This window comes from Falco cherrug, chromosome 1, assembly GCF_023634085.1.
Source record: "Falco cherrug isolate bFalChe1 chromosome 1, bFalChe1.pri, whole genome shotgun sequence".
Classification (NCBI taxonomy): Eukaryota; Metazoa; Chordata; class Aves; order Falconiformes; family Falconidae; genus Falco; species Falco cherrug.
The window spans coordinates 38,409,281-38,432,927 of record NC_073697.1 but is presented as its reverse complement, the minus strand read 5'-3'; the positions used below and the strand labels follow the sequence as shown (position 1 = coordinate 38,432,927).

General features: G+C 54.9%; 1 protein-coding gene across 10 annotated transcripts in view; it reads right to left on the bottom strand.

Moving 5' to 3' along the window:
* Positions 1 to 23,647, bottom strand: part of DCTN1 (dynactin subunit 1) — an 84,686-nt gene that overhangs the window by 6,156 nt on the left and 54,883 nt on the right. For 8 of the 10 annotated variants that reach the window (XM_055702888.1, XM_055702891.1, XM_055702896.1 and 5 more), the window contains 19 exons: positions 22,947 to 22,967; positions 19,395 to 19,583; positions 15,841 to 16,038; positions 13,082 to 13,286; positions 11,859 to 11,937; positions 10,346 to 10,505; positions 9,192 to 9,296; positions 8,358 to 8,549; positions 7,478 to 7,594; positions 6,108 to 6,260; positions 5,365 to 5,525; positions 4,220 to 4,388; positions 3,594 to 3,662; positions 2,776 to 2,838; positions 2,516 to 2,665; positions 1,857 to 2,018; positions 1,377 to 1,508; positions 975 to 1,103; positions 431 to 573 (listed from right to left, as the gene is read on the bottom strand). In XM_055702888.1, the coding sequence (XP_055558863.1) occupies positions 431 to 573; positions 975 to 1,103; positions 1,377 to 1,508; positions 1,857 to 2,018; positions 2,516 to 2,665; positions 2,776 to 2,838; positions 3,594 to 3,662; positions 4,220 to 4,388; positions 5,365 to 5,525; positions 6,108 to 6,260; positions 7,478 to 7,594; positions 8,358 to 8,549; positions 9,192 to 9,296; positions 10,346 to 10,505; positions 11,859 to 11,937; positions 13,082 to 13,286; positions 15,841 to 16,038; positions 19,395 to 19,583; positions 22,947 to 22,967 (2,597 nt within the window). The remainder of the gene's footprint in view (positions 1 to 430; positions 574 to 974; positions 1,104 to 1,376; positions 1,509 to 1,856; positions 2,019 to 2,515; positions 2,666 to 2,775; positions 2,839 to 3,593; positions 3,663 to 4,219; positions 4,389 to 5,364; positions 5,526 to 6,107; positions 6,261 to 7,477; positions 7,595 to 8,357; positions 8,550 to 9,191; positions 9,297 to 10,345; positions 10,506 to 11,858; positions 11,938 to 13,081; positions 13,287 to 15,840; positions 16,039 to 19,394; positions 19,584 to 22,946; positions 22,968 to 23,647) is intronic. The other 2 variants (XM_055702904.1, XM_055702915.1) reach the window with 1 other exon arrangement.

The window sequence follows — 23,647 nt, the reverse complement described above, 5'->3', positions numbered from 1 at the left end:
AGCGCCACCAGCCTCCACTGCAGACCGCAGCACAGCACACAAAGGAAGTGTTTATCCATACGAACACAGCGTCTCCTCAGCTGTTTTGCCCAGCTTTCACACCACCAGGCAGTCCTCCCTCCGCCCTGCAGGCTGCACCTCCCTGCTCCTCCACCAGTCGCTCTGCCAACACACTTGTGGCAAGAGGCATGTGGAGCACAGTAATGGTGGTAAGAACATGCCGGGACAACAGCCCTTTCCACAAGAGCATTTGAACAGGACCTTTCCCAGGACCCTCTGCCAGCCTGAGCTCTGCCACGCACCATTAAAATATGCTGGTTCCCCTGTGGATCCTCCACTAACCCACAAGTCCTCCCAGTCAGCCCAAAGGACCACCAGCTGTCCACTCCTCACCAGAGACCCTCCAACAGCAGCCCCCTCTCACACTTACTTCTCTTTCTTTTTGAGCAGCGTCTGGGTCTCATCCAGCTTTGTCTGTATCTTTTCCACACGGTCATCTGCATCCTTGGATGCACTGTCCAGCTTCTTCTCCAGGAGGCTGAGCCGCACATTTGCTTCACTGAGCTCCTCGCCCTGGAGCAGCAGGAAAGAAATTCAGAGAGCTCCAGGGCCTGGGGATAGCGGGCACGAGGAGAAGCTCCTTGCAGTGCCTGGTGGGAGCCCGCACAGAAATCACAGCTCCTACCCACACTGTGCCTACGCTTGGCACCCAGGCACAGGCACCCAGCACCACTACTCGCCGTCGCAGAATGGCATGGGGGAAAGGCCAGGCCAGTCCCTGGCAGGGAGGTACCAGGCAGGCAGCACCTCCCTGGCAGCTGGAAGGGTATTTCCAGGAGAAGATCTGCCTGGGACTCGGGACCATTGGCTCCACATGCAACAAATCACCTGGAGCACGAACACGACCATTACAGCAGCAAACATCTTTTCACTGACCAGCCAGGAAGGCAGAGATCAACCGAAGAACTGCTTACCTTGATCTTGAGGGACTTTTTCAGTTCTTTGATGACTGTCTCCCTGTCCTCCAGCTTAAGCCCCAGCCCTTCAGCATCAGTGATCTCTGCCCGAAGAGCTGCTGCCCGTAGGTCAGCAGGTGGGGTGGGCTGCAACGGAGACCAGAGGAACAAGATACAAAATCAGTATTTTATGCAGAATTCCAGTAACTGCAGATGGGTCCATGCGGCAAGAAGGGGAATGACCGTTCCCAGCCTCCCCAAATCCTGCAGGCAGCTGCTGCACCTCCACAGCTCTCTGCCCCACATCGCACCCAGAAGCCAGTCTCCTGCCAGGGGAGGGCACAGCAGGACCGTGGGAGATTACAGAGCAGCTCGGATGCTCCTGCTGTGCCCGAGGCCCCTGCCCCAGCTGAAGCCCACCTTGGACTGTGGCCTATCCGCGTCGTATTCTCCCTCCTGCATCGCTGTGGCCATCTTGTTCATGGTTGCAATGAGGATGCTGCAAGACTGACGCAGACACTCATAGGGGTTGATGCCCTGCATGCCATAAATCTGCAAAGCATGGGAAGAAAGTGGCAGGTAGCTGCGGGCTGGGCTGACAGCCCCCACTACAGCCCCCTCCTGACTCCCCACAACATGCCACAGGCCTTGAGGCTGCAGTCCCTTTGCGTGGCTGCGGAGCAAAGCCAGCCGGGGGGAATGACAGCACAGAGCAGGTGAACACAAAGTCTTTGGCATTTTGGCATTTGGCCATATTCCCAGGAGTTCATTCCCAGCCTCCACAAGGCTCTCCCATCCAGAGCTGCTCAAGGGCAGGTCCGTAACACTGGAGTGAGATGGGTCCCGGCTGCGCCGCGCTGCAGCAGGGAAGGGGGAGCAGTCCGGAAAGGGATTTCCCACCTGCTCGCTTGCTTTGAAGGCCAGATCCTCCAGCTTCACCGCCTGCAGCCCCTCGTTCTCTGCCAGAGGAGCAATCATCTGCGCCCCAGCAGCGGCCACCTCCTGCAGCACAGCCACCACCCATGTTAGGTGCTTGCGGCAGTCCAGCAGCGTGTCCGACACCTGGAAGTGGGGCAGAAGCAGGATGGTTGAGAAAGGCACAGACAAACGGGCTGCATTCCAGCTCGCTCCCCTGGCGCTGGGGAAGCTCCTGGCTGCACAACGCTGGCCTCAGCCTAGTCTCAATGGCTGCTAGGACTGTAACTTGCTGCTGAAGCATCACTAGGAAGATGGGAAACACCAGAAAAGATAAAAAGAAACTGAAGACTGGAGAAAAGTAGGTTACGAAGCCCATGTCTTCATCCCAACTAGAAGCACAACACCCAGAGACATTACATCCCACCTCCGCTCACACCTTTTTCCTCTGCCTGAGCAGTGGGTTGCTGCTCAGCGCAAGCAGGGCACAGACACCAGCACCCTCCCTCCCTGGAGCCAGCAAGGACAGCAGTGATCCATCAGCATTTGATGCATGCCCAGTACAGCCCACAGCTCCCAATGTGTGGCTAAGATGGCCCCATGCTGGGCAGCGCTAGGGTGCCCCGCTCCGCCAGCCAGCTCACCTGCTGCCCGAAGCCCAGTGCCGCAGGGATACCTGGAGCATCCGTCCCAGGCATGCGGCGCCTGATCTTTTTGCAAAACTGGCGAATGTCACTGCACGAGGTCTCCAGGTCCTTGAGGAGGATGGCAAGGTCGGATGCCTCCTGCCCAGCCTGGGGTGCAGAGAAAGGACCTCAGTATAACTGACAGAGGGAGCATCGGTGAACGGAACCCAGCACAACCCTCGCTAGAGCCCCGTGGAGCCAGCCTGGGCATGTCCTACCTGGAGGAAGGATCGCAGCCGGCACACCTCCACCCCCATGCAGTCCAAGGCACTCTGGGTGAACTGCGGAGCACAAACCAGGTACCGTCAGCTTGGGGCAAAGCACAGACCAGGCAAGGGAGCTGCTCCAGGGTAAACCAGGGCTTTGGTCTCAGGCATTTCAGGATGGACTCTCTGTACACCACCCTGCCATGACTCCAGGATTTACAGGAGCAGGAAAACAGGCTGAGGCATTCAGCTGATTTTTGGCTTACTCCATGGAGCACAGGACACCAGTGCTTCCCCTAGAAGCTCGGGGCAGTACAACACTCCCTCTTAGACAGGAGTTTCTCCATACTCTCCCTGCTGCTCTTGACTTTCTACCCAGATGTCTGCAGGGCAAATGGCCCCACATCTTATTCCCCCTTCCCTGATCTGGGAGCCCTCATCACCTCTGTGCCACCACTGGCAGCAGGAGCTGGGGAGAAGTGACTGCAATGGGGCGAGGGGGAGAAGTGACTGCAATGGGGCGAGGGGGAGAAGTGACTGCAATGGGGCGAGGGGGAGAAGTGACTGCAATGGGGCGAGGGGGAGAAGTGACTGCAATGGGGCGAGGGGGAGAAGTGACTGCAATGGGGCGAGGGGGAGAAGTGACTGCAATGGGGCGAGGGGGAGAAGTGACTGCAATGGGGCGAGGGGGAGAAGTGACTGCAATGGGGCGAGGGGGAGAAGTGACTGCAATGGGGCGAGGGGGAGAAGAGGCACTCTGACTTACGCAGAGAGGGCAAAGACAGAAAACATACAGGAAAGAAAGAGTCAGGTTTTTTTCCCCGCTTCACCTTGACATGGTCGGCCAGCTGCATCGTGCAGTCCTCAGCCTGGTCAGCCAGGTGGATGCTGTACAGGTGCTAGGTGGAGACAGAGAGTGGCAGAGATCAGCACCCCTCAAATGCTTCTGCACATGCAAGCAAACAAACCAAATGAGGAAACGCGTAACATAAAAATACCAAACGTTGAGGGTTTAGCCTCATTTTTAACTGGAAGTGAAAACTCTTGCAGTGACCCCCACCAGAACCGAACGCTCTGCCCTCTGCAAGAGCTGGTGGCCCTTAATGCAAAAGGTCAGCAACCCTGGTCTGCAGCATGCAGCTACAGAAACTGTTAAGGAATATTCTTAACCGAAACACAGGATGGGAGGACTGCATCCTTTCTGCTTGCCTCCTCCCAGGAATGGAGAGCAGAGAACACAGCCCCCAGGCAACACAGTCACAGGCTCTGGAGGTGAAAAACATGCAAAGGGAAGTGCTACCAACAAGCTTATTCACAGCTTATCAACGTGAACGACGTACCCAAGGGCACCCAGCCATGGCACACACTGGTGGGGCTGCACCAGTTCCCCACCCTGCTGGTCAGAAACATGCCTAGCCTGGCCAAGAGCCCATCGCTCTTGGCTGTGCAGACCCACCTGGTAGTACTTGATGGCTTTGGTCAGCGGCTCCACATTGACAGTCTCGTCCAGCTGGTCTTTGTGCAGCAGCTCAATCAGGAAGTCCAGCGAGCGCTCATGGACGCTCATCTCGGGGTACAGCATCCCCACCTTCTTATACACCTCCACACTGCATTTGTTCAGGGCCCTGGTTAGGGAACACAGACACTGTCGGCTTGACTGGGACAGGCACACACTCCAGACAGCATCAATAGAGGGCTTTGCTTCTGGGTGCCAATCTTGGACCACCAGAACCCCCAGGAGCACCAGCTGGACCCCCAGGAGCACCGCAGCTAGAGAAGTTAAGGAAGGAAAAAATATCTGTAGAAAACAAGGCTGCCTGGGAGCTACAGGAAAGGGAGCCCCAGAACAGAAAAGCACTCCAGGCTCTAAGCCAGAAAGCAGTGCTGGAGGCAGGAGGAAACTTTATGAGTTCTTCAGCCATGCCGGTGCGGGAGCAAAGGGATGTGGTTCAGACTGAGCCACTTCCCTGGGAGCAAAGCCCAGCAAGCCTCAAGGCGAGTACCCTCCCCAGCCACAGCCATTCGGTGTCCGAAGGGATCCCCGGTGTGGGAGGCAAGCCCCGGCTCCTCAGCGCTGTCAGCCTGCCCAGCAGCGGGCTCACACTGACCAAGGGGTTCAGGCTGACGGAGCCCGAAACCTTCTGCACTGGACTCAGCCCTGGGCACTCATGGGGAGGGCACAAGGCTGCAGAGGTGAGCCTGCTCCTGGGGACTGAAGCCCAGAGGCAATCCCAAATACAGTCAAGCTCAGCAAGTGACTGTGATGCATCTCCTGGCGGGACAGATGGAAAAATCAATGCACCAAGGCTACTTCTGGCCTCAAAACACGGTCACAGCTGAAGAATAAGCAACACGTGCTAGAGAACTGGATCCCTTCATGTGTCAATTCTTAGGAAAACAGAGAGAGAGTTACAAGAGAGGTGAATAACCCTACCACAAGGCAATAAATGGGATCCCTCAGCCTTTTTTTCTAGCCCAGCTGCCAAAATGTCTTTAACTCCAGAGGGACCAGGCCTTGCTGCGAGGCTGCAGAGGTCCTCTGTGCTTCCAGGCGGCACAGTGGGTGGGAAGCAAGGGCGAGGAGAAGGGCTGGGCACTCACTGTTCGTATTTGTGCAGCGTAGCCTGCAGCAGGCTCAGGGAATAGACCAGCCCGGCAGCAAAGCTCAGCTGCTCTCCCGCGGCACCCCGGAGGCCGGTGCGCTCCGCACAGTTTTCGTTTAGATCAAACTTCTCCTGGGCCTGTTTGCTGATCAGCTCAGCCTGTGGGGGAAGAGGGCACACCTTCAGTCTTCCTGTGCTTGCTCTAGTCTGTGCCACTTGGCCACGGACCAGCCAAACACCTCCACACACCCCCCAAAAAAAGCAAACTTGCCTGGGAAAGATTTCTGCAGCGCAGAAGGGGAATCAGTGGGACAGCCAAGCACCAGACCCCCAGGCAGTGCTGCCAGACACCGAGGCTCAGGCGCCTGCCCTGTCCAAACTGCCAGGCCTGACCCCCCGGTACCATCGCTGAGCGCTCCAGCCACTGACCCACCACCAGGGACTCCTGCTTCCTCCTCCTCCCTTCTCCCAAACAATTTTGAAAGTACTCAAACAAGTAAACATTCGAAATCCCAAATTCAACTGGGACAGAATGAAACCATGTATTTCCCACAGAGCCGAGGTGCAGCCACCAACTCCTGGCTAGCCCACACAGCACAACGAGTTTGAGGATGACACCCCAAGCCCCATCAGCCCAGCTCAGGAGACAGCCCCAGCTCAGAGCTTCAAAGTAAGAATTAACACAACCTCTTGACAAGGCCTAATGCCCCCCGGCAGGCAGGAGCCGGGGCACCCACCCACCTTGCAGATGAGCCGAGGAATAAGCAGCAGCACCAGGATGCAGTCGTGGTCCCCTCCGTGGCGCAGGAAGCTGTCGGGCATGAAGGAGGTGAGGAGGGAGACGTGCCGGTTGGCCTGCTGCACCTCCATCTGGCGCAGCTCCATCTCGATGGCCTGCAGGAGACACATGGTCAAGGCGGCCCCTGCTCACTTCCCTCCCCAGCCCAGTGCATCCCAGCCTGCGTGGTATCTTAAAAAGTCAAAACCTCTTCCCGCCTGGAACACAGCTAATGCCTCACTCCCCAACTGGCACAGGAAACATTTCTTATTACATGGACCTGTTGGAACAGGTCCAGAGGAGGCCACAAAGATGGTCAGAGGCTGGAGTGCCCAGAGGCGCCGGGTGACAGGCTGGGAGAGTTGGGGTGGTTCAGCCTGGAGAGGAGAAAGCTTCGGGGAGACCTTAGAGCACCTCCCAGTGCCTGAAGGGGCTGCAAGAAAGCTGGAGGGGCTTTTCACAAGGGCGTGTAGCGATGGGACGAGGGGGAATGGCTTCAAGCTGAAAGAGGGGAGATTCAGATCAGATATTAGGAAGAAATTCTTCCCTGTGAGGGTGGCGAGGCGCTGGCACAGGCTGCCCAGAGCAGCTGTGGATGCCCCATCCCTGGCAGCGTCCCAGGCCAGGCTGGACGGGGCTTGGAGCAACCTGGGCTGGTGGGAGGTGTCCCTGCCCATGGCAGGGGGGTGGGACTGGGTGGGCTTTAAGGTCCCTTCCAACCCAAACCATGCTGTGATTCTATGACTCTTTTACCAACTGGTGCTCTGTGGAGGTGCCCAGGGACTGGTCTGGAGCTCTGGTCTAACCCTGGGTACAGCAAGAGCCTGGTTCCACTGACAGGCAGCAGCAGCAACGAAAGAACCTCAGGGCCTTTTGGCTGCAGCTTGGCCAGGAGCGGAGCAGGGGAGTCTCTGCACAGCCCATGCCAACCCCCTGGCACAGAAACCACACAGGAGCAAAGGCAGAGTTGTTTTTTCTCCTGATTAAACCGGTCTGCTTGATCAAGCCTTCCCTGCACACATCCACGTGCACGCTAGTGACAGTAGTGCGTCACACACTGGTAGCTTCCTCCCTTCCATTCCATGCCCCATCTTCCTCCCAGCTCCTGACAGTTGCCTCTGCCTGCTTCCATGGCTGGCACGAGAGCTGCAGGCCAACTCTGAGAGCTGTGGCTCACAGCCAGCCCCAACATGTGGGGAATGCCCACCCTGAGCCTGGCACTGACGTGCCGGTGCCGTGTCTCGGCACTGCTGTTCCAGGAGCCTTGCACACGGGAATGAATGCACTCTGCTCAGTTCACACGCCTGGTGCGCAGCTCTCTTGCTGGCCCTACCTTAGCGTGGGCTTTTGTCTCCGCAAATTTAATCTTGAAGTCAAACATCTCAGGAGGAGGCTGCTGCTGTTTCTCAGCAGATGCTTCTTGCTGACTCATGAGTTCCCGGTTCACGTCCTGAGCACAGAAAGAAGCTGTGATGAGACACACAGAAAAGCAGCACAGAGGAGATCTGTAATCCCACACCCTCTGCAGCACACCCACACGTAACCTCCCAATGCCTCTTCCTCCGGGAGGGCAGGGTGGAGGACCGGGGGCTCATTGTGCAACATGCACAATGATGGATGAAAATAAGGAAGGGGAATGCAAGAGCTTTCCAAACACTCGGCTGACAGCAGGCTGTGTTAAAGCCAAGAAATCCACACAGACTCATTACCCATCCCCTTTCACTGCCAGGAAAGCCCAGGAGAACCAAGCCCAGCGCTGGAACAACCCCACACTATTCTGTTTTTTCCAGGACTCGGTTCCCAAGCCTGGAGCACAAGCAGCACAGCGCAGTACAAGGCTGAAACAGCCACGTGTTCCCCAGTATTTACAGCGCTGACTTCAGCAGGGGCTCTACCAGCGAGCTCTGTCTGGACACAGGCAGAGGGACAGGCAGGGCTGTCAGAGGTCAGAGAAGCACACGTAGTCTGGCACTGCTGGAGGTGCCCTGGAAGGGTCAGTGAGGAACCCGCTCTTGGGCATCAGCCATCTGTGTTCTGCCATGCCCCTCTCCCAGGAGAGCTGGAGGCAGCTGTCCCCACACCCAGGGATCACCTCTGGGAATGCTCTTGCCTACACATGCTTGGTCTCCTTGTTGCCACAGTGGGCTCCCAGAGCAGCACGGCTCCGGTGGGCACTACCCCACTGCCACGCGGAGGGCATCGAGGGGCCGCACCTGAAGGTGTGCCGTCAGCTCTCTGTATTTTTTGATGGTCTGCTGGTAGTCGGCCACAGTCTCCTGTGCAGCCTCCACACGCTTCTCTGCCTCGCGGACCCGTGCCGTTGCCATATCCAGCTGCTCCCGTAGCTCCAGCTCCGTCTCCCGGGCATTTTCCTGCAGCTCGTCATTCATCTCGTTCATGGCTTCCTGGCAAGGAGGAGGCAGCACGGACTTGGTTACAACACAGCTTAGCAAGCGAGGGCAGTTGGACATTTTTGGAGCAGGGCAGAGGAGCACCCTGGGATGCAAGGGGCTTGCTCTGCAGAGCAGAAGGGTGCACCGCTTGGAAGCGGCACTGAGCACAACGCCTGCGGAGAGGTTCCCCAGCTCCCCCTGGCACCGCTGCCAGGCTGCTCCCAGTGCCTTGGGCAGCCTCACTGCCAGGCAGGCAGCTGTGAGGGAAGAGGGAGGAAGGGGGGACACTCAGTCACAGTGTTTGTCTTCCCAAGTCCCCGTTACACATGATGGAGCCCTGCTGTCCTGGGGATGGCTGAGCACCTGCCTGCCCATGGGGAGTGGGGAATGGATTCCTTCTTTTCCTTTGCTCACGTGTAGCTTTTGCTTTATCTATTAAAACACCTTTATCTCAGCCCACGAGTTTTCTCACTTCTACCCTTCCGATTCTCTCCCCTATCCCACCGGGGGGAGTGAGCGAGCAGCTGTGTGGAGCTCAGTTGCTGGCCAGTGTTAAACCACGACATCCTCCCACCAGCCCAGCCACACACCAGGCACGAAGGAAGCCAAGCAAGTCCTGCAGTACCAGCCCTTACGCCAGAGGAATCGTCTTACCAGGTCCCCAACAGTCTCACGCAGCTCCCGGACCTTCTCCTCCAGGTCCAAGTTTCTCTCCGTCAGAGTCTCCACCATCTCTTCAGCACCCAAAGCAGCATCCACCTGCAAGCACACATCACATCACACCACACTCCAACCTGGAGCTCAACACATCGCAGCAAGCAGCTCAAAAATCCTTTTATATCACTGTGGGATCACTCTGCCAAGCTGTGGGACACGGCTGATAAATTCTGTGTCTCCATCCTAGGTCGAGGGTTTGCCAGACAGTGCATAAGCTCCCTCCTGATAGTGCAGAACAGTGTCCCTCAGGAGAGCCAACAACTCAAACCAGAACAGCCAGCAGCCCCAGAAGGAAAGGCATGTGAAAAAAGAGGCTTGGCTTTGGCTCTTAGAGATGCTACGGGCTCTTTAGCTGCAGCATGAGGGCACAAGGCTGAACAGTTTCAGGTCAGTGTAAATGATGCTGACCTTCAGGGCAAGTCTTTGCAGACTTCTGACAGTGCTTTCCAAGCTCTGTCCCCCCTGGGCACCTAGGCGAGTCATTACACACCTACAGTATTAAAGGAGGAATGGGCATTTCAGTCTCTCCGCATTAAGAAGCATCACCTCTATTAACAGCCCACCTCCTACGCAACGCAGGCTAATTTATGCTCAGAGCATGCGAGGCCAGTTCCCCCCCGGAACAGCAGTTCAGGGGAATTGCACAGGCTGCTCTGCAGTGAAGGCAGACCCTTCCTGGGGGCTTCCTAAGGGCTGCCCCACACCTGCACCAACGTCTCAGCCTGGCCAGGAACAAGCCTCATGAGGATCACCCAGGCAGGAAGATATGATGGCTCAGCACTGAGCAAGCAGCGGACACAGATCAGCCCTGGCAAGCACGACGTTATCACCCGTGTCCTGTGTTCCAGAGCCACCCTACGGCCAAACAGAGCCTAGCACAGTTCCACTGCTGGAACGGGGTTTGCTTTTGCACAAGGACCACGAAGTATCAGTCCCTGCAGTGGTATCACCGAGCGTGGCTCTCCAAGAGTAACTGATGGAAAGCGCTCTGTGCCAGCAGGTGACGCCAAGCTGGCCTGATGGCAGCTGCTCAATGCCCCAAAGGGCCTCAAACCTCTCCTCCCTGCCTACCCTTCCCCCACCGGGCTCACCTGCTCCTTTAGCTCATCAACCGTCTTCTCCGCCTGCTTCACCTCCTCCTGAAGCTTCTCCCTCTGCTGACGCAGGGACTCCAGCTCTGTGTTTTTCTTCTCCATTTGCTTTTGAAGCTTCACGTGTTCCTGCTTCTCCGATGCAGATAAGTCCCGCATCCTTTGACAAAGCAACCAGACTCACAACAAGCCCAGCAGAGACCCAGGTACCAGAGCAAGAGAAGCCATTCCCTTCCCAGACATTACTCTTGGTGAGCACCAGCAGAGTCAAGACCCCCTGCGTGCACTGGCTGCCCATTGGCAGCACGAGCAGAACATCTTTGGAGCCTCTCCCTGGTGGGGACAGGAGCAGCATCCCCAGAGAACAACTCAGTAACAGCAAGGGATGGGGCTGAATCAGTGCCTGAGACAGCACCTTCCTTTGAAAGAATGAGAGCGATAGGGGATGGAGAGAATGGAAGAGGAGAATGTAGAAAAATAGACAACAGAGTAGCGTAGAGTAGCAGGAAAGAATTGCTGTAAATGGGACAGGCTAAAGGACAGAAAGGAAGAACCCAGTGGGCAAAGGAAAAAAAAAGACATTCACAGCCTTTCACAGTGTAAAAGAGGGGCTCAGCAGCAGCAAAAAGACAAAGCACAGACAAGGACAGGTGCCTCGACATGCAGAGAACAGAGCTTTGCTTATGCGTATACCAAGGCCCCCGTGTGAACAGCTCTGCTAATGCCCCGAAGTGGCTCTGCCCAGGGAGCGCAAGCACTGGGAGCTCCTCTCACTTGGACTTTCCTTCTGCCTCCCACCCAGACATGCACTGGTCTGGAGGTCCTTACAAGGCAGTTTCTTGTCTTTCCTTTCAGGAGGGGATGCTTCCACCGCCTCTACCTGCTCCTGGCCTACACGAACAACTGCCTGTAGGCACAGGCTGTTCCTTGCACCGAGGGCGACCCAGCACCCTGCAGGCACTGAACCGTGGCCACACCAGTGGAGTGCAGCGGGACAGCGAGCAGTGGTGTGCCTACCCGAGGGACCCCACCTGAACCTCTACACCAAGCACATGCAGCTTCCATAAAGAAGAGCCCCAAAGCCCCTGGCAGACGGGCTTCCCCAGGGAAAGGCAACAGCCAGGTCATGGTGCTGAACAGGCTCAAGAAACCTGAAGCAGGACCTGTGCAGGAGGCGTGTGGAGAACTGTACAGGCTGTCTGAATAAACCTGCAGCTGTGCTGCACAGAGAAATACAAATGCACAAGGTTTCTGAAGTGGCTCATTTTCTCCTAATCTACGTTGGTGTCTGGTGACAAGAGATTCTCCCTTCTCTGCTGCATCTTAAATGAGCACCAGAGCTCCAAAACAATCCAAAACCAGCCAGCATGTGTTACATTGGCTGCTCTGCAGAGGTACTTGGGTCAGCGCTCTGACACAAGCTGCTGTTAAGACTAAGGAGAGCATGGGATGCTGTAGGAAGGAATTCCATCAGCAGCATCCCAGCCTTTGGGGAGCACAAGTGGTCTCCTACCTTACAAGAGCTTCCTTGAGTCTCGCATTTTGCTCCTCCAGCTGTTTGACTTGGTAACTGGATGCTGCTCCATCTGAGCCTGCAGTAGAAAGGAAGCATTATTCTGCTTGAGCAGAAATAGCAGCTGCTAAACAGATTCAGTTCTCTTAACGCTAAGTGACATTACAAACACCAGTAACAGAACAGCTACGCCACACCAAGGGGAAACGTCCATCTCTCTCCTGCAGCTGAGCAAAACTGAAGCCTGGCACATAACACTGCACTCGTAGGCCGAGAGATTCCCCTGACACCACCAAAGCCTGTTAGTGCAGAAGAAAAACCACCATACCAACCCGCAGGCTGCATCCGAGCAGACGCTGGGCTCGGGCAGTTATGTATTGCTGGATACTCTGGGCGCTCTCAGCTCTCAGCCCTCCCAGTCCTCCCAATTCAGTGAAAGGAAACTCAGATCAAAGACATTGCTCCTAATTTCCACATCCCCCCACAGACTACTCCCTGCCTCTCCACATTTTCCTAGTCCCTCGAATGTTTACCTTTCTGTCACATCCCTCAGCCTGCCTGCCTCATCAGCTGCTGCTTCTACGGGTTTGACTGTTTTCAGGTGAATGCCAATACTACAAATGTTTAATGGCTGGCTCATCTTCTGCTGTGTGTAATTTTTAAAGCTCACCTTGAATACCAAGAGCTAAAAGGCCCTGGGGGAATAAAAGCAAGGGTAAGGCACTGGTTTTGAAGCTGTGCTCAGTGCAAAGCTGGGAGGTTGGATCAGTAAGTAACAAACTCCCACATAAAGTCTGTCCCAGTCAGACACCTCTGGGGTGGGATCCACTGTCCCCAGGGAAAATGACAAGCATTAAAACTAAGCCTGAGCTCCTCTAAGCTTAGGACAGGAGCGTTTGTCCTCAGATGCAAAAATGCAGCAGTTCCATCTCTGCCCTCCCAGTGAGGCCGGGACCCAAGCGAAGATGCAGCGGAGCTGCTGCTGGCCTGCCCACGTGTGACGGTTGTACCTGCGCCAACCAAGTGGGGCTGGGGGGCAGGGGATAGAGCAGAAAGCCCCACAGGCTGCCGGGGGAGATCGCAGAGGCAAAGCCTCAGCCTCACCGCAACCAGCGGCGAGGAGGCACCACTGCTCCGAAGCTGTCAAGTGTTCTCCCCACTGAGGAGCTCCCTTGTGCAGTGGGACCCAGGCTGAGACCACCCAAAAGCTGACCCCTTCCCACCTTTCTCTTCAATCTCGTGCTTCAGGATCTCTAGGTCCATCGTGAGATATTCCACCTTCTCTTTCAAGGAGTCCACCTCCTGCTGCAGAGACTCTGCTCGCTCTTCTGCCATCTCCTTGTCCAGGGTGGCCATTTCAATGGCATCAGCGGTGTCTGCCATCTCCTCCATGTAGCGCTCCTTGGCTTCCAGGGCATCTTTGGCTTCCTGTGGTCAAGCACATATGGGTGAGAAGACCCTGGAAGCCCAAGGCCAGCGATGGAGAGACCCCTCTCACAAACAACGAGCCCTGGATAATTATGCCTCTCATGCCTGTCCCAAAGGAGGATCAAGTGCAATTAACAGCAGCTTATCAGGGCCAAGAGGGGACGAATGCTGCCAGAGTTCTCCACTGCTCCACACCTTCTCCCACCCACAGAAGAGCCCAGCAGAAAAACAATCTGCAGGTGAGGAGAGGCAGATGTGAAGACAGAAAACAGGCTTGTACTGGAGCAGACAACCAAATAAATCACTGGGGAAACACACCAAGAATCCACCCTGAAAAACCAGGGTAGAGAGAAGCAACAGCTCCTTTGCCTGGGTCCTGGAGTCCTGCTGTCTGCCTGGGAGCAGCTGGCACGGCTGCCAGGAGCAGGTAACCCATCCCTGGGGAGAAAGGGAAGAGGGAAAGCACCAGCCTGCTGCAGGCATTTCAAAGGACACCCCAAGGCAGGGCTCGGCAAGAGCAGAGCTGCCACCGGAGAAATGTTCTTGTTAACAAGCAAGGCTAAGGTCCATTAGCTGCAAAGCCCCGTGGCTTTTGCTGGCAGTGACTCATACCAGCCAGCCCTGCAGGGCAGGTGTTAGTTTAGCTAAAGGGAGATGAGTTTTAACAAACTGAAGCCTACATTAGACAGCCAGGGTCAGGACCCCCCCCCCCCCAGGAAGCTACCGGAGAGAGGAACCCACTCCAGAGCAGGCCAGGAGGCATACAGGGAAGGCAGCACCCATTTACACCCTGTCCCCGGGGCAGGGGGGAAGCAGCTGAGGTGGCCTAGGAGCCCTGCTGAGCCTCTACTCCAACCGCTGCTCAGGCAGGGGCCGCGGAGCTGGCTGCCCCGCACCCAGTCTGGTCACGCCTCACACATCCCCAGGGATGGAGACTCCAAATGTCTGTGAGCAACCTGCTCTGGTGTTGGACGACTTTTGCAGGAAAAAGGTTTTTCTTATGTTAAAACTGAATTTGCTATATTTCAGTTTGTGCCCCCTTCTTCTTGTACTCTCAGTAGGCACGAGGGAGAAGAGTCTGGCTCTGTCTTCTTTACTTCCCCCACCAGGTATTTACACGCATGGATACAACCCCTTGCATCCCTCTCAGCCTTCCCAGATCCCCGTCATGCTCAGCTCAGATGAGGCTCCAGAGGATGGGATAATGTCATCACTGTTTAAAAGCAGCTCCTAAGATGTTCCAGCTTGCTTCAGCCCAATTCCCAAACAGACTTGATGCTGATTATCAACTCATACAACACAAGCTTATATTAATGCTGTATTTAAAATGAAACCATGTTGGGATGTAAGTGCTTCAAGCCATGAGTACTATCCAGGAGCAGATTGCTCGCTTCCCAAGCGTGCTGCTTTAACATAAGGCAGAAGCAAGCCAGAGGAAAGACAAGCTGCTGTTCATAAACACTGGGGAGTCAAGGACAAGCGCAGGGCAAAAAAATAACTTCCACCACATAGGTGTGGCAGTTTTAAAAATCATTCAAGAGATTCAGGCACTGGGACAGTGGGAAAGCTTAGCCCTGTGCAGGCAGCATCAGGAGAGATGAACAGATCCCGCAGCAACACCAATGAGCCTCCTCCTACGGGGCTGGCTCATCCAGTGGATCGGAAACCTCAGTATACAGGAAGATTCTTAAGGCTGCTGGAGTCCACTGGTTTTTGAGGTCAGTTGCAAGATCTCCAGGAGTTTTAATCAAGCTTTTGAAGGTGGGATCAGCAGTTTATCAGCAGGTTTGGGATTGGAGCAGTGCCCTCCCACAGCGCTGGCAGACCTGTAACAGCTAATCAAAGTGGAGAAACATGGCTGCTGCCACACTTGGACATCCATCCTGCAAGGTGAGATGCGTGACTTGCTCCTTAACTACCATATTCTTCGTCCCCATCAAAGGAAACCACCTGTAACATCAACTTCTCTTACTCTGCACAGGGCTGAAACTGGCACTAAGAGCAGAATCCATTCAGGGGTAGGTCAGTTCTCCTGCTGCAAAGGCCAGGCTGTCTGACAGAGGGGACAGGCAGGCAGCAAAAAGCAAATCCTGGGATGCACAACATCCCTGGTACCCTTGCAGGACTGTGCAACGTCCATCCAAAGGCTCTGTCTGCTCTGATATCTAGAGTGGTCAGAGAACGAAGCTGTGGCTTCAGCTCCAGAACAAGCTGTGTGTGCTACTGCCACGATGGACCAGCGGCAGTCGGCACCCACGCTAGCATGCTGCATTAAATGTGCAGGGTGCTCTGACTGTATCTGGGATTGGCGCTGGCAGCTCAACACCTAAACCAATATTTACATTGGAGAGAACGGCGATATGTGAGGTCACAGGCCGGTTTAGGACCCAGCACGTACTCAGAAGACAGGAGCCAGGACAGCATGCAGTTTAAAGCTAGCTGGTATTTCATAAAAAACCCCACAGATATCTTCAGCAAGTGAAATAGCCCTGGAATCCCCTCTCCCTATGCACGCCCCAGGACTGGAGCTGCCCCGCTGCTCAGGGATGCTCACCTTTTTGGCCTCCTTTAAACGTTTCTGGAGATCAGCCTGTTGTTCTTGCATTTTGCTCTTCCATTCTTGTACCTGCTCCAGCTGGATCTTGTACTTCTCGAGCTCTTTAAGCTTTGCTTTGTCTTCATTTCGCTTTATCTTCAGAGTCTCCAATTTCTCCTCCAGGTCCCTGACTTGAGAGCGTAAATTTTCCTCCTCCTACAAGATCAAACCAGGAATTACCAAAAGGAGCAGCAACATCCTTTGGAGAGAGCTCCAGATACATTAATTTAACACACAGAGAACACAACCCATCAGCTAGCCTGTATTTTGGCATCGTTACTGCAGCTCTTTTAGAAGAACGCATCGCTCTACGCTTGTAGCTACCGAGTCCGTCTGTCATTTTAATCTGATTTTTACTGCACATACAACATGTGATATATATTCCTTGACACAAAGACAAAAACTTTTTGGCTGGCAAAAGGTCTTCAGCACCTTGCTTTTGCCTTCACGGGGATCTACGGATGCCTAAATCCTTTAAAAAAAAAAAAGAAATAAAAAACCTCCACCGCTAGCTCATCCAAGTTCACCCTTCAGTAACTGTTCTGCTCCTGCTCAGAGTAGAGCGATGGCATGCAAGAAACACGCTCCCATAAACAGAACCAGATCTCACAGAACGGTTCTATCAAAACAACATGCAAGATGGCACACACTTGCAGCAGCCAGTGGGTTTAGTTACTAGCGTGTAACTCAGAATGCCGGCACACGCACGCAGGGTGCACCTCACACATACATTCATGCTGCAAGCTCACTGCGCTCCGTGTGAGCTGCTCCCCCCTTCCTTCCCCACCCCACAGAGCAGGGCAGGCATTTGTACAGGGGGCCTGCCCCACGCTCCCCACTTGGGGGTCGGTGTCTGTTGTAACCCGTGGCATGTCAGACCCCAGGCAGTTCTACAAGGGCGAGCCGGGTACAAGCCTAAAGCCGGAAATCCTCCTGCTTGGGCAAAGTGAATCCTTAAATGGTCTCTGCTGTGCACCCCAGACCTTCCCCGAGGCTTTTCTATCCTGTTACACACACAGAGGTGGGTGCCTCGGGCTGCTGACCAGCACCCCTCTGAATTTGCCCCCTTCTGCTCCAAGCACATTTGGGCTGTGTTAGATGGGCTCCATCATGACACCTTTACCTGTAGTAAAAGATACAGCCCGAGGGGGACACTAACACCAGTAGCAATGGTCCAGAAGCGGCTGCACAGTGACATGGCGCTGCAGCTGGGTCCTGCAGCGTTATTTTGAGACCAAAGCCAATGGGGGCTGAAATGAAAGCCAGGGCATGAAAAAGGGATGCGGGCTTGAGATTTCCCGCAAGATGCAAACGCAGCCCTCGGGGGGTCACATCCCACCCAGCTGTCACAGTTCCCTGGCACAAGCCTCTTGCGCTCACAGGGAAAAGGCACACCTGGCTCGCCTTAAAACCCAGGTGAGGTTGGCACTGTGTTTCTGAACAGCTATGCTGTCACGGGAGAGCTGCCTGTGCGGGATGGGAAACACTCAAGGAGCACAGAGTCACACAGGTATCACACAGCCCCATGCCAGCTGCTACTGCAGAGTGAGTTAGGTTGAGGCAAAACCCTCAGCTCCCCATTTTGGAGCTGATGGGGCGATTTCTGCATGCACACTCTTCAAACCAGAGCCTCGTGGTCACCTGGCCTTCATGGAGACACTGAGGCACTGCCGAGCTGAGCTGGAGACAGAGAATACAGTCAGTGGCTTGTCTTGAACACAAACCATACATCTGAAGTACACTCGTGTTTTACAGAACAGAAGAATAACTGAGGCTGGGAGAGGTGAGTGGAGGTCTCTGCCCCACCTCCCCACTCAGTTGTGCTGAGTGGATCACACTGCTCAGGCCTCATCTGGCCAAGCTCTGGCTGCCTCCAAGGACGAGGTCTCACAGCCCCTTTAGACCCATCCTGGTGTCTGACCACCCTCACTGTGAGGACCCTTCCCTAACACCAGACAGAAGGTCCCGGGCTGCCACTCACATCTGTTGCCCCATTCCTCTCACAGCAACCTTTGAGGAAAGCCCAATGTCCGTGCCATTTAAAGAAAACCCCAGCTCCATGCGAGGTCCCATCTTCTAAAAAGTCTGTGCATAACCATGGGTGCTGTACAACAGAGCCCAGGCTCCCCCCGCTATCTGGACTCCACAGTCCTGCCTTCCCTCACACGCAGCCCATGCCAAGGGCAGGGCGACTCCGTCTTTAACTAGCATAGCCCAGACAACCCCCAGAGATGGCCCTGTGCTCTTCACCAGTGCCCACTTGATCCCACAGCAGCATCCACGTTTTCCCCGGTGTGCTCCCACTGGGGAAAACTGATCCTGTATTTGCTGGCTCTTTTTTGGCCAGATTAGCTCCCGTGGCGGGAGAAAGGCTGACGCCAGCACAGCAGCTCCTGGGCACACAGCTGCCAGCAAGGGCAGGAGAAGAGAACGCAACTCCCCTCATCTGGCAGCAGCACAGGGTTAAAGCAGCCTCCGGACTAAAGCTTAACATCACAAAGCTGGGTGACATTAAGGAGCAGGTTTTGAAAAAAAATCCTATGCCATGTCAAGCAGCATAGGAAAACCACACAGATTTCTCCTCTGCTACTTTCTCAGCCCTGGACACACAGATGCCACCAGCACTATCAAACAAACCTTTTTTACACCCGTTACACAAACCCATTACTAGAGTCCTCACCGGCAGCTCGGGGGAATGGGGACATCCCTTCTTCCCACCAGGAGGTGGCTTTTCCAGCCTTTTCCTCAATACACAACCTCCAAGCAATCTCTTTTGTCTTTTCATGCTATTAATTCTCTGCCCTCATGCCCCACATCTTTCACAAGCTCCAATTTTAACTAATTAATACAAAGCAGGACGGAAGTAATGAAAAACTAGTTTAAACATAAAAAATGGAATAACTCTGCTTGATATAATTGTTAGAAACACCCAAGTTTGGGTCTAAGTGGTCTCTGTATCTCAAGGCAGGAGGATCCCCAAAATGCAGCCACCGCAGGGCTCCCCAGCTCCGGGTCACCCAGCACCAGTGAATGGAGTGGACAGAGTTCAGGGTCTGCTCTGGATCCAACGGGGCCCAGCTTCCCCCTCACAGGCAGGTTCAAGCTCCGTCTCAGAGCCTCGACCCCAGCACATTCACTTGCCAAGCTGCTCTGATGCCACGTGTATCCCGTAGGGACCCGGGAAGGGAGAACGTACGTGGGGAAGAGAGTTAAGCTACAGCATTCACCCCTTCAGAAGCGTCTTTCCAGCTTCGGTGCATCTGCTTCCGTGTTAGCCCTTAGCCAACTCCCCGCCAAGCCATGCATGCTCCCCTCCGTCCCCCAGCTGCTCTTCTGCTCCCACAGAGCACGGTCCTGAGCCCGGCACAGCCGTATGGGTGGTCGTGCCAGCCCTGCACAGTGACCACCAGCACCCACCACAGGACCTCTTGCTCCCCTTTTCCTCCTCCTCCCCTCAGGAGCTACCACTCTCCACACAGGCAGAGCCGACAGCTTACCTGGGCACAGCTTACCTTAGTGGGCGAGGGAACTGGAGGCGCCACTGGAGAGGTCAGGGAGGGAGTTGGAATAACCGGGGCCACCAGTGGCGTCTGAGCAGGTGTGCTGGGCTCGCTGCTGCTCATCTCTCCGCCGGAGGCGGAGGCTGAGCCCGAGGGCCCTGCCGTGCCACTGGATGCTGCAGAACTGGGGGTCCGGGTGGGCTGCAAAACAACATGGTCAAGGGACAAAGTCAGATCACCACATTTCAAGGCAGACAACACTTCCACGACCAGTTCATCTCCCTGTACTCTTCAACACTGCTTCAGCTCTGCATGTTCCTCCAGGTCAGCCGCTGTCTCCCAGACTCACATTTCCAGCACTGAGGAAACCCAGGGCATGGTGACAGCTGGGACATCAACAGCAAAACAGCTCTGCTGGCTGGAGTGCATCCATGCCCTCACTGTACCCAGACTTGCAGCGTGCCAAGGACCGGCACTACTGCTGGCTCAGCCAAAATTCACAGATAATCAGTTGTTGAAGGGGAAAGTAAAATATTATTACACCACTGACATAGTCAAAAAAACCAAAATGGATCTTTTTCTGAGCACACAAGCCCTGCTTCAGGCCTGACACGGGAGGAGTCCCTCTTTTCCCTCCCGCAGTAGCAGGGGCAATAAAAGATTGCCTCTCCCTACAAATGCACCGCTGTTTTATTTTTTGGTTGGGTGGGTTTTTTGTATTTTTTGTATTTTATGTATTGCCTTGTGCTAGCGTATCTATCTGTGCTGCTGTTGCAGACACAGACCCTCTCCTTGCTCTTTGCAGCAAGGCCAGCTCACACCCTGAGGTCCTGGGACACAAGGGCAGACCCTGCCTATCCAGCAAGCATGCCAAAGGGGATCAGAGCAGGGACTAACCGGGGGCCTTGGCAGTGCTGGCAGAGGTTTTGGTGTTCCAGCTCCAGGGGATGAGACAGCAGAACTCCAGAGCACACCGAGACGGGAGGGGGGGGTTCGCCCCTGTCCATCCTGCACATCTGGAGACATGATGGGACACATCTGCTGCTCAGCATTTGCAGGAGCCTGAGTCAGGTGCTGTGGTACACGTGTGCCAGTGCCACCAGCAGCTTGCTGAGGACACACTGTGGCAGGCGCCCAAGCCAGCACCTTCTCTCTGCAACTACACCAGCTGCGGGGATGAAGCACCAAAAGAAAATGAAAGAGCAGCAAGAGTGCACCCGATTCCAGTGAAAACCAGTGAGGCGTGGAGGAACCAGAGTAGCAGAGTGCTGCTTTGTCACCACTGATAAGGCTGTTAATTGTTGGCTGGCAACCCAGCAGGAAGGCTGGCCGCATCACCCAGGTGATGGGACCAAAGGAAGCCGATGTCTGAGGGAACCTCAGAAACCTGTGCTGCTCTCCTCACTGTATTTCTGGAGCAGTCACCTCTGTGGCATCTAACACTGCGTAAATTCATTTCCTGACTTTTTATTTTACTCCTTGAGAGTGCCTTTTTGGTGCATCGCAGCTAGCGAGGTGTGTGGCTCACCCCGGGCTGGCTGGGCACATGCATGGGGCGCAGCCAAGACAGCTGCAGCATCTGCGCCGCTGCACCCACCTGCTAAAGCAGCAGCAGGACGCAGAAACCAGGTGCTCACTTGCCACGCTGTAGTTGGACCTTCTGCTGTCTCCTAGCTTACTTTAGGCAAACCTGAGCTAACTCGACTGCAACAGGTTACACACACCACAGACAGGCAGGCAGCTGAGCCTTCCCCTTCCAGGTGCAATCCCCAGCTCTCCCAGGGAAGGTGTGAGCCTCAGGCTGGGAACAGTCTCTGTGGCACCAAGCCACACACACTATCTCCAGGAAAAACAAGGACATCGTTCTTGTTCCTGCTGCTTTGGAGATTAAAAACCCTTCACAGAGTGAGCCTTCAGCTTCTGTGCGGACAGAGCAGCATCGCCAGGGACACACCTGGTACGGTTCCACTGCCTATCGCCTCCAAAGAGCTAGAAACCTTTGGAGACCCACAACTTGGCCTTGGCAGTCAGGGCCAGAGGGAAGGTCCAAGGGATGCACCTTCCTTCAGAAAGGGACAAAACGCAGCATAGCATCTCCCAGAGCCCTGTGCACAGCTATTGGGTAACCTGCACTAATGGTTCCTATGGAAAAATCCATTCCCAGGAAGCCAGGAAGGTCCAAGCTGCCAGAGAAAGCCGCCTGCTAGCTGACTCCATCTGATGTGCACACATCTGTGAGCCCAACCAGAACAGGATGCAACAGCTCGAGAAGAGCTGGCAGCGCTGCAGAGCGCCAGAGCAGCTGATCAACATGGGCAACAGCTCCAATCTCAATGCACATGCAGGGGTATCTTCAACTCCATCCAGCTCCTGCCCAGCGTAGATGAGAGGCCAAAGCAGTAAGAGGTCACCCAGGACATCCACCCGCCACTCCTCTCCAGCACAGGTTGCAGAGAACAAGAACGCCATTCAAACCAAGGGCAGTGGTATGTGATCCACTGAGAGCTCCCAGGACCTGTCCTGGTAAAGGGTAAGCTCCCAGTCAGGATTGGAAACTGGCTTAAAATCCATACCAGTATGCAGAAGCCACTTACCCTGAGCTCACTTCTCTGCCTCACTGCAAATGCATCAGACAGACTCACAGCAAAAGCCTTGCCATGTCTCCACCGTTTGGGGAACAGACATCACAGGGGAAACCGTAAGCTACAGGAGTGGTGGACTCTCCTACTCGCATTGTGTTCATATACTTCTGTCACACTTTTTCTTTCCCCCATGAAGTCCTACCTCAGCCTGGGCTCTGGCCCTACAGTGCCAAAATGACAGTTAACAAGGTATTTTCGGAGGGGAAAGCTACATGCCTGGCAGCCAGGATCCCAGCTGCCCTGGGACTGAATGAATTCACTGCTGCCCTGGTTTGAGTTTGTTGTAAAGCCAGTGAAAATAAAACCCTCCCTGCAGCGTACCTTTATAGAAGAGAAGAAAAAAGACTGTTCACCATTTACAAACTATAACTTGGCTATTATAGAGTTCTTCAAGGATTTATCTCCCTTGTTTGCTTTCCTCCAACCACATGCCCCTTGGCAAGGCAAGTTCTGCGGGCTAGGGGCAGATGTCCAAACATGAGCGATCTCTGTGCTGGAATCAATACAGTCCTGGATGACACCTCTGGGCTCTCACCTCTCTCCCCCAACAGGTAACACTGAAAAGCACCCCACATAAGCCAGGAAACAGCAGTCAGCGAGAAGCAAGCACCGACAGCAAGAGACAGCAAGCAGTGTGCTCTGCTGGCCAGCCAGGCTGGGAATTGCTACACCGCTGTTACGCTCCGCTCCGTCAGATGAGCTCTGGCTAAGAGCATGAAGCTTTTCTAGAGATTTTTGCCCTGGTAGGTCATCCCCAGTGATTTAGACACGCTCCAGAGGAGCGCATCACTCCTGTGAGCCCCTCTGGGCTCTGCACAATGGGATGGAAGGACAAGAGAAAACGCGCTTTGGGGTTAGCACTCAATATGTTTGCATTTAAGGTGGAGGGGATGCTCAGTGCCCCCCAACCGCAGCTGCTCACCTTGGGCCGCCGGGCGCTGGTCTGGAGAGCAACGGGAGCAGAAGGCAGAGGAGGAGAGACATTCATACAGGGACAGACAGGAGCAGAGATACAGACCGCAGCAGCAGATGCAGCAGAGAACAAGATAAAGGAAACAAAAGACATGATGGCAATTAGTGTGCATGGCATCAGGTGTATGAGCTCATTAACCCACACTCCCAGGGCAGCTCCAGGTGGAACCCTGCTAGCAGAGCTCCTGAGGAGACAGAGGAACAGAGCCCGGCAGCAGCTCAGCCTCCTGGCCAGGTTCTCTCCCCTAGACCACAGATTGCTCATCGAGCTCCAGCCCCGCTTCTCCCCCTTTAGCAAGGGGCAGGACCATCAAGCTAGGGAGAAGGCCGATGCCCTGAATCCCCCACCTGGGGCCAGCCCCTGACCCCAGCAGATGCCCCTTTTACCTCTAAGAGACCTTTAGCTTCAAAGGCAAAGTCTGTGCTGCCCCAGGTCAGCCTGGACACTGCTGCCACCTTACCGTAGAGCTGCTCAGGGCTCACCAGGCTCCGCTGACATGGAGTGGATTTAACTCAACATGCCTTTCCGAGAGGTCACTTGAGCGTGAGATTGAAGGGGCTTTATTACTAAAATATTTTTTTCCCCTCCCCTCACCCCTTTGGTTTTCCAAAGGCACTAGAGCACCACCAAAACAGCTGCACACTGAGATG